The sequence below is a fragment of the Echinops telfairi genome, unplaced genomic scaffold (genome assembly GCF_000313985.2).
Source record: "Echinops telfairi isolate 266 unplaced genomic scaffold, ASM31398v2 ScPeMD7_7468;HRSCAF=8506_0, whole genome shotgun sequence".
NCBI classification, from domain to species: Eukaryota; Metazoa; Chordata; class Mammalia; order Afrosoricida; family Tenrecidae; genus Echinops; species Echinops telfairi.
In genome coordinates, this window is record NW_022111369.1 from 35,755,994 (window position 1) to 35,765,970 (window position 9,977).

Genomic DNA, 9,977 nt, shown 5'->3' on the forward strand with positions numbered 1-9,977 from the left:
AGAGAAAATGTTTTGAGAATGATGAGGGCAATGAATGTACAAATGCGCTTTACACAATTGATGTGTGTGTGGATTGGGATAAGAGTTGTATGAGCCCCTAATAAAATGATTTTTTTTTTTTAAAAAAGATCATTTTATTGGGGGCTCTTACAACTCTTATAACAATCAGTTGTATCAGGCATATTTGTACATATGTTGCCATCATTCTTTTCTAGACATTTGCTTTCTATTGAGCCCTTGGTAAAAACAGTACTCTTACTGCATACCTAAATAATCATTTTTAAAGGTGACTAGGGATGACTTCAGGTTGTTCAGTGAAGGGGAGTCAATTCTGGCTCAAAGTAACCCCAGATGGAAGAGTAGAACTGCCCCATAGGATTTTCTTGGCTGTAATTTTTATTTATTTTTGGCTGCAATTTTTACGGCACAACTATGTCACCAGTTCTGTCCCACTCCATAAAGAGTTTAAGGCCTCAGTACCCCGTAGATTAGTTCTACTCCTATGATTGTAATCAACTCCATGGTAGTGACTTTAGTTTCTTTACTTTCTTCTTCGGGATATATCCCAGGAACTCTGGCCTTTAGGAAGGAATTAGAATCAGCAGCCATCAGAGCTTGCTATGCCTGCATATTGGTTTCCTCCATTTATCTCCAATGGTGGACCATCAAATGGCTAGTGCACAGCTCCTCACTTCAGTTGGAGATTGGGATTTACCAATTGGCTTGGTAATATCTCCAATTCCCAGGAGACCATCTGGTTGGTTCTACTTAGGTCAGTTTTGGTGAAGGTACCATATGTACTCGTGTATAAGCCGAGTTTTTCAGCACATTTTTTTTCCTTGCTTGAGTCTCTTTTTTTACGCCCAGCACATTTTTAATGCAGTTTTTGTGGTAAAATTAGGTGCCTCGGCTGATATTTGGGTGGGCTTATACTCCAGTATATACGGTAGGTTGAAAGTAAGAGACAGAAAAGGTGAAGGCTCACTGGGCAACCCTGATGGGCAGGACGAGCAAAGTAGGCTGGGCAGAGACCTAAATTATCCACGAAAACTGGCTAGAACAATTCATGACCCTGTAATAAGATAGTGTGACTTAACGTTACAGTAAATTTTGTAAGTTTTCTTCAGTTAAAATATATTTTCAAAATAGTATCACTCAAAGGTTAAAACTGGTGACACAAAGGGAAGGCTGCTTCTCAAAAGCATTTTTTTTTCCAAAATTACTTTCCTGTAGGAATTTACATCTTTAATAGTTTGCTTTCATAACAATAAAGTAGTCTCTTTTCCTGTATTATCAGTTTCTTTATGTTTAAGCATGGGTATTATGTCTCATAATAGTAAAGAATCATTTTGGTTAAATATTATTTTAGGTTTTTATTTTTCTGTTTTATCAAGGAAATAACTCATTATAAACATGTGTGAAAGAAAAACAGTACATTTGGAAAGCATTTTATAACATTTAAAGTATCATATTAGTACCTGTTGTTATTGAGGTCCTCTAAGAAGTAATAAAATTTATATAAAGGTAATGATACTTGGTACTATCTGTTACCAAAAATATTATTTCTGAATCTAGATTCTCACACTTACTTGGCCTACTCTGACAATGAAAAACTTTTGTACTATTGTCCATAATCCAGGGCAAAGTGTAGGTACCTGCTTTTGCAGGCCCCCTGTATTGTTCTAGCACACCTCAAAGGTGGTATCACTTACTTGGGAAACACTGAGCTAGACATGTATATCCTGGAAATTTTATATGTGGTCTTATTTTACAGACTGTATGCAAAGAAGTGGAACACAGTGAGAGAGCAGTAGAGAAACTACTAGAAGAGGTGAACATATTAAAACAAGAAATTAAAAAAAGAAAACAAATGCAGATCCATGCAGCAGGTACTAAGTAAAACACATCAGTATTTCCTTTACTTTGAAAAAAATTCTCACTGATTTGAACTTACGTATCAGCCAACTTCACAAAGTACAATGGGACTGTCCACTTTGAGTTTAAGAGCAGTAATTTTATTAGTATTTTTAAACTGCACTGAACAAAGAACATGGTGTTACAAAAGCTATGCTATATGGATTGACACTGGCTGCAACAATGGGCCCAGGCATAGGAACAATTGCAATGGACACCACAGGACTGTGCAGTGTTTCATTCTGTTGTGCATGTGGTCACTCTGGGTTGGAACTGACTCAGTGGTACCTAACAACAACACTATATTTTTTATTTTAAAGAATTTGGCTTACATTTAATTTTTTTTTTAGAATATTGTGTGACTTCACAAAATTAGAAACCAAAAATATGAATACAGTAATGAAAATGTCTAAATTAGAATGTGTGATTACACATATTTTCTCATTGTAATAATTTGATACAAGTGTTTAGGTAAAATACTTTTAAAATTACTAATTATAAACGTTCTGTGTGTTGAACTATGATTTTACTTTGTTTAGGAGAAAAGAATGTCCCCGAAGAACCTCAGGAGAATATCTTTCTTTGTCAAGCTTTACAGACTTTATTTCCTGATTCTAAACTCCTTCAATCATGTGTTATCTCTTTGCAAAATAGGCACCTATCTGAAACTTGCTGTAATACTACCCATGTTGATGTGGTAGACAAACTGACTTTAATGGTAGAATACACCAGTGCTCCTGGAGCTAGTCAAGCTTGCATGCAGCAAATAAGTAAGCGCAAAGCCTTAGACATGGACGATGGGTTGCAGATCAAGAAATCACGGCTACTAGAGACACAAAACAATCAATTTAAAACAGATACTGATAGCAGCAACCACGACAGAGCATCGGCAGGGAGCAGTCCAGAAACAGATGAAGACATGGAGAAGATGAAGGACTCTGATGAATATCCACACTCGCCTACGTTTTGATTCTCTTAGACAAAGAAATTTTTGATTGGCTGAAGGGCAAAACCAAACATTCCTATTGTTTTTATTGTGTTGCACTATTTGTAGTAATGCATAAATTCTAATGCATGTTTACTTTATAAAGTACTTTTTTAAAATATAAGATACTTTTATTATAAAATCAAATGTTTTGCCTCTACAAGGAATGACTTAAATAGGTGCATTTTCATTCTTTAGAATTGGAAAAGAGATTAATGTTTTCACAATGTGGAAGAAAATGTGAACAATTATTTTTCTGTCATAAAAGTTCCCATTCCTTAAGGAATATAAATAGTACATTAAGGCTGTGGTTGGCAGATGAAACACTGAATACCATGCCATTTTTGGGTCATGCACAAACAAAGCAAAAAATTGTTTTAGGTTTTTATTTTCATATACTACTAAGGAAATAACTGTATGTGATAAAATAACAACTTTATAGTTTTATCTGAAGTTCATATTTAATTAAGTCTCCAGTATTTTTACTTGCAACTGTCATCATGGCACAAACCTAAATGCCTCAAAATCTAAATTCCTCTCTCTCTAACATTTGAGTAACTAAAATTTTTTTTTTGAGTGACTAAATTTTGAGTATGGTATCAGCCTTTGTGTTTTAGGATCAATAGATGGTTAAAGCAGGGCATCCAGGACTTTATAACACATACACACATTTGTGTGTACAGATATAACTTAGAAATGATACCAGTGGTTCCAGAGCACTGAAATAAAGCAGTTTTGATTGGATGTTGTTCTCTGGATTATATTGGTAAATCCAAGATTTGTCCTCAGTTACTTTCATTCCTTGAAACTCTTCATTAGCGTCAATCTTGCTTAAAAGGCTGATGAAAAGACTAGTTCTTTGAGCTAGCTGGTATTTGTGCAATACTTTAAGTATCTTTTTTTTGAAGGAGTATGTCTTCAGTATAGCTATCCATTGATGGCAAAAACATGCTTAAACATCTTTTGTTTGCAATAAAGCAATGCAAGTGTGATTTGGAAACACAGCAGCAATACTTTTTGACTTCTGTTATTTGCTTCTTAAAATTTTTAAAGCCCACTCATATACGTGCACATGTATTAATGTATATTAGCAATATTTTAACCAAGTAAAAAAGTGCATTTACAGTGATACCGCAATTGTCCAAGACTCCAAGCTCGAACTTTCCAGTACTTGAACAGCAAAGTTCAAAAAAGTCTGCTTGGTATTCAGTACTTTGCTCAATAGACAAGCTGAAAATCCAACTTGAGAAAACCTGTATGGGATAAGAGTGGGTCACACTTTATGTCTCACATCGGATACAAAAGGGTGATGCTGCTTCAGTCTCAGCGGCACTCTCAAACAACAATACAGTGCTTAGGTTAGTGTTAAAAATGTGCTTTTTTTGTGTGCATAAAATATGGTAGCTATGGCTCCAGAGAAAGTTAGTGATACCAGCAGTAAAACTCACAGGAAACCTGAGAACTATAACAGTTAAAGAAATTGAGTTGCCACTGGTCAAATGGGAGTAAACACAACATAACTATTGACATCAACATTTTTTTTGGGGGGGGGACATGTGATTAAAGTGGCTAATGCAGCAAAAGGTGTGAACTCGTTAGCCACGAAATAAAGCACCCAGGCCATCAGAGGTTGAAAAGTTAACTGTTAATTTGGATACATCAGAAACAACTCACTGGTGACAGCATATCCGAGACTATGACATTGGAGAAGTCTAAACACCCCAATTGTAAATTTTTAAGTGTAATTTTGGGGCCTTAGAACTAATTATTTGGTTTCCCATTATTTCTTAATGTGAAAAATAAATTCAGTTCTCAAACTTTTCAGTGTTTGTTTGAACATACATTTGGGATGAATTGAGTTTTAAAGTTGAGGTTATCAATGTATTTGCCAGCCTTTTTTTTAAAATCATTTTATTAGGGGCTCATACAACTCTTATCACAATCCATACACACATCAATTGTGTAAAGCGCATTTGTACATTCATTGCCCTCATCATTCTCAAAACATTTTCTCTCCACTTAAACCCCCGGCATTAGGTCATTTTTCACCTCCCTCCCTGCTCCCCACTCCCTCATGAGCCCGTAATAGTTTATAAATTGTTATTTTGTCATATCTTGCCCTGTCCGACGTCTCCCTTCACCCACTTTTCTGTTGTCTGTCCCCCAGGGAGGAGGTCACATATAGTTCCTTATAATCGGTTCCCTCTTTCCTACCCACTGTCCCTCTACCTTCCCAGTATCGCCATTCACACCATTGGCCCTGTAGGGCTCATCCGCCCTGGATTCCCTGTATTTTCAGTTCCTATCTGTACCAGTGTACATCCTCTGGTCTAGCCAGTCTTGCAAGATCGAATTTGAGTCATGGTAGTGGGAGCGGGGAGGAAACATTTAGGAACTAGAGGAAAGTTGTATTTCTCATCGTTGTTACATCGCACCCTGACTGGCTCGTCTCCTCCTCGAGACCCCTCTGCAAGGGGATCTCCAGTGGCCTACTAATGGGCTTTGGGTCTCCACTCCGCACTGCCCCCATCATTCACTATGGTAAGATTTTTTGTTCTGATGATGCCTTATACCTGATCCCTTCAACACCTCGTGGTTGTATAGGCTGGTGAGCTTCTTCCATGTGGGCTTTGTTGCTTCTGAGCTTGATGGCCGCTTGATTACCTTCAAGCCTTTAAGACCCCAGACGCTATACTTTTTGATAGCCAGTTTGCCAGCCTTTTCATGTAGGGCCAGGAGCTGTCCTAAGTATAAATCCATGAATTAGAGTTCTTATTGCTTCAGCAAGGCTAAGAAGCCCCAATTTAATCCAGCAAGTTGATTGAGCTTTTATAAATCTTTCACACAGCTGTGCATCAAATGCAGATGTAATTATCTTCTTCAATTAGTATTTTCGTAAGTACGCACGTTGCAAAATGTTTTCACTAGTAAGTGAAATTGTACGTGATGGAGCAATTTCATCTCACTAGTAAAAACTGCTAACCTACTTTAACATGTATGAAGCACATGTAGTATCAAACGACTTGACTGCTGAGGTGTTGCTTTACTGGTTACAGGCAGTTCCCGGGTTTCTCATCACAGTGCCTTAACTTCCTGAGTACAGCTTTCAAATGATTGAAAAAACATCAAGCCTTTTCTTGCACTAAGCCAAAATCAAACTCAGTGCCATCAAGTCGATTCTGACTCTCCCAGTGACCCTGTAGGACAGGATAGAGCTGCCCCTGTGAGATTCTGCGACTAACTATGGAAATAGAGAGCCCTGGCTTTCTTCTGAGGAGTGACTGATGGTTTAAAACTTGACTTAGAGGTTACCAACCCAATGCATAAACCACTATGTCCCCAGGGTGGCTTTCTTGATAAATGTGAACCTTACGCACCTGTTCCAATTGACCTACAAATTCTTAAAGATACTCAGGAACAGATCTTGCTTGGAACCCAGGGACTACCTGTATATAGGAAATGCTCTGTTCTTCAGAAGGGGAAAAGGTTTCAGTATAAACCTTATGTTTTAAAATAGCCACAGAGTCTATAGAGCTTATTACACAGAATATAAATAATGACAGACGCAGTAGTAGTGAAACTTCCACAATTTGATGAGCAACATTCAGAGTATCTATCCATGAACTAAAAAGCAAAAGAGAACACAAAAATTTTGTTTCGGCTGATGACTCTCCATCTATTGGGAGTTAGTCTGTGTCACTGGTATGAGGCAGGTGAATGTAGGCTGCAAATTCATCATCAGTGTACTTCAAAGGGCACACTAATGATCTAAGGATATACTAGTCTCAGAGGAAATGTTATGTCCTGTTACAGCTCCAAATATCCACCCCCAAGCCATAGCTCTACTTAGAAGAGTGGTTCTCAACCTGCGGGTCGCCCAATTCATAACAGTAGCAAAATTACAGTTATGAAGTAGCAATGAAAATAAGTTTATGGTTGAGGGTCACCACAATATGAGCTGTATTAAAGGGCCGTGGCATTAGGAAGGTTGAGAACCACTGACTTAGAATATCTTTCAGAGCAATTTCTACTCCACAGCCAGTCACATGGGATACATACATTGTTAAGCATTCAACCCTCCTGTACCTAGCTTTGTTCCACTTATAAAGCAAAAGCTAGGTCTAAAACTTCCAACACAGGTAGTACTTCTCATGTTCACTATTGCTATCAGTGGTAGACTATACAAGCTATTTGTAGACCAAATATGTGACTCCATAGAATACCACTTTTACTGATTCAAGATACATTGTCTTAATATTAACATTTGAGGTATAAACATTAGCCTGAAGGGGATGTGTCACCCTAATCTCATTTCTTCCCCACATGATCTCAAAGTTCTTCAACCAGAAATCCTTAATATCATGCAGTAAGATTTAGCTTACCTCTATCCAAAAGTTGTTGAAGTTTAATTTGAATCAGGATTAGCACCACACAACCATTTACTATAAAGTAAGTTTATTGGTAATAATCTTATATAATTTACTCCCGATATTTGATGTTACAAACTTTGGGGTCTTTGAGATATGCAGGATCCTTGTAAGTGACTGGCATAAAACCTGTAAAGAAATAAGTATTAAAGTTCTTCACAATAGACAACAAAATTGTCATTAGCCTAGCTCAGTTGTTAAGATGTTCTTACCCATTATCTGCGCCCTCTTAATTGCTTTTGTGATTTCTTTCTGTTTCTTCCCACAAAGGCCTGTTTAAAAGGGATAAAGGGAGCAAATTGTTATTCATAATTCATATAAAGTCTTTAACATTAGTTTAAGTCAGCATACTTTTTCTGTATATGACCAAAACCACCAAAAACTACACCCAGTGCCAGCAAGTCAATTCTAATTCACACTTACACTATGGGACACAGAACTGCCCCCTCGAGTTTCTAAGGCTGTAAATCTTTATGGGAGCAGACAGCTTCATCTTTCTCCTGCAGAGCAGACTAGTGCAGGTGAACTACTAAAGTCGTGGTTATCAGTCCACTGTGTAACTGCACCATCAAGGCTGCTTTTATACAGGACCAGAAAGCATTTTACATGTTTGGGGCCATAATCTGTCAGAAGGATTCCACTCCACTGTTGTGGCTCTGAAGCAGGCACTATATAAACCAATTAGATGGCAGCTGGTTTATGGCCTGGGTCATAGTTTGCAAGCAGCCGGTTTAACTAATAATAGTTTAAGAATGACTGTCACACAACTAAAAACACCAACTGCCATTGAGACGATTCCAATTCGTATAGGACAGTGCAGAACTGCCTCTGTGCGTTTCCAAAGCTGGGAAACTTGACAGAAGTAGACAGCCTCACCCTTCTGTGGAATCGCTTGTGAGTCTAAACTCTGCCCTTGTGACTAGCAGTCTGCCAGGTAACCCACTACACCACCAGGGCTCCTGCTTATTGTATGCTCCAAAGCACTAACACAATTTCTCTTAAAGCCCAAGTTTTCTGCATGTTGTCAGTTATCTATAAGCATAAGTCATGCAAATCAACAATATTCCTATTAGCCTAAAAAGAGTTTCCCAAAGCATAAAATCCAGTCTCTGAATATTCCGCTTAATAATGATTTCTAGTACTATATGACAATTTGCTAGTTATCTTAAATTTTAAATGAAAATTTTTTTCACTCCTGATTTATGTAAGTTATTTAAATTTAAATTACAATAAAATACAAAAAAAATTACCTGTTATGTGCCTTGAATAAATGCATCCAGTAAACGGAGAAATAAACTGGGATAAAAGCTGTGTTGTTTTTATTTGGAAGGGAAAAAAAATTAGTATGTTTGTAAATGTATAACAGTCATTTTTTTAAAAAAAGGTTTTTGGGAACTTCATCCACATGTCATACAATTCAATAATTCTGTCATATCAAGAAAAGTTGTACAATCATCACCACAATCAATTCTAGAACATTTTCTTCCTTATACTCACTGTTGTTCATGTAATTATTTTTTTAATTGTGGAAAAAATATACACAAAACACTCTCCAATTCAATAACTTCTATATGTAAAATTCAGTGCAATTGATGAGACTCTTTGTGTTGTACAACCATTATTAAAAACCTTTTCCAAATTATTCTGCCACAATTAACATAAAATTCAATCCCCTCTAAGCAACAACTCTCCTCCACCCATGGTAACCACTGGTCAATTGTCAAGTTTGGTTTCTTTTTTTTCATTGTTTTTTAATAGTTTTCTTGATACAGTATTCACATATGCACTTACACAGTTAAATCGCTTTTAAAAAGTAATGGTTCTAATGCTCCCTCCCCCCGAGTCACACTTTATATGCCATCTTCAAGTTGTGTAAGGGCGTATCTAAATTTCAAACAACCCAAACTCATTCCTATCTAGTCTATTTTGAATCACAGTGAACCTATAGGGAACAGTAGAACGGCCCCATGGAATTTCCGTGGCGATAATGTTTACAAAAGCACAATGCAACATCCTCCCTAGAAGGAGGATGTAGGTTCACACTGCTGACCTTTTGGTTAGCAACCAAGTACTTAAAATAATAAGAAAACAACTAGTTAATCCTATTAAGTCATCTTTTAAAAATAAAAATCACGTTAGCTTTTCTTTTATCCAGCTGTCACAAAGTAAATATACAACAAAGATTAATCAATATATTCTTTTTTAGTGTGAAGGTGATAAAGTTCATTTATTATAGTAACTGCATAGCTTTGGAGGGGATCCATCTTGGGGGGTACCCCCTCATATATATTTTTCAAAAAACTTTACTGAGGCCTCTTACAGCTGTTACCACAATCCATACATCCATTGTGTCAAACTTTTGTATACATATGTTGCCATCATCATTTTCAAAATATTTCTACTTGAGCCCTTGGTATCAGCTCATTTTTCACCTCTCTCTTATGAACCTTGATAAATTATAAATTATTTTCATATCTTACATCGTCTGCTGCCTCCCTCCACCCTCTTTTTTGTTGTTCGTCCCCCCACCCCCAGAGGGAGTTTATCAATCATTGTGGTCGGTTCCCCCCTTTCCCCCCAACTTTCCCCCTACCCTCCTGGAATCGCTACTCCCATTATTGGTCCTGAGGGGTTTATCTGTCCTGGATTCC

General features: G+C 37.1%; 2 protein-coding genes across 7 annotated transcripts in view; one reads left to right on the forward strand and one right to left on the reverse strand.

The window, feature by feature from the left end:
- ABRAXAS1 (abraxas 1, BRCA1 A complex subunit) overlaps positions 1–4,716 on the forward strand; it is a 23,039-nt gene extending 18,323 nt beyond the window's left edge. For all 5 annotated transcript variants that reach the window (XM_004703242.2, XM_045284150.1, XM_045284148.1 and 2 more), the window contains 2 exons: positions 1,775–1,889; positions 2,454–4,716. In XM_004703242.2, the coding sequence (XP_004703299.1) occupies positions 1,775–1,889; positions 2,454–2,884 (546 nt within the window). In that variant the 3' untranslated portion in view covers positions 2,885–4,716. The remainder of the gene's footprint in view (positions 1–1,774; positions 1,890–2,453) is intronic.
- A 2,621-nt stretch (positions 4,717–7,337) lies between these two features.
- The window catches only part of MRPS18C (mitochondrial ribosomal protein S18C), a 10,672-nt gene continuing 8,032 nt past the window's right edge, over positions 7,338–9,977 (reverse strand). Inside the window, exons 4-6 of one of the 2 annotated variants that reach the window (XM_004703241.2) lie at positions 8,577–8,634; positions 7,539–7,598; positions 7,338–7,455 (exon numbers count right to left, since the gene is read on the reverse strand). In XM_004703241.2, the coding sequence (XP_004703298.1) occupies positions 7,379–7,455; positions 7,539–7,598; positions 8,577–8,634 (195 nt within the window). In that variant the 3' untranslated portion in view covers positions 7,338–7,378. The remainder of the gene's footprint in view (positions 7,456–7,538; positions 7,599–8,576; positions 8,635–9,977) is intronic. The other variant, XM_045284212.1, reaches the window with a different exon arrangement.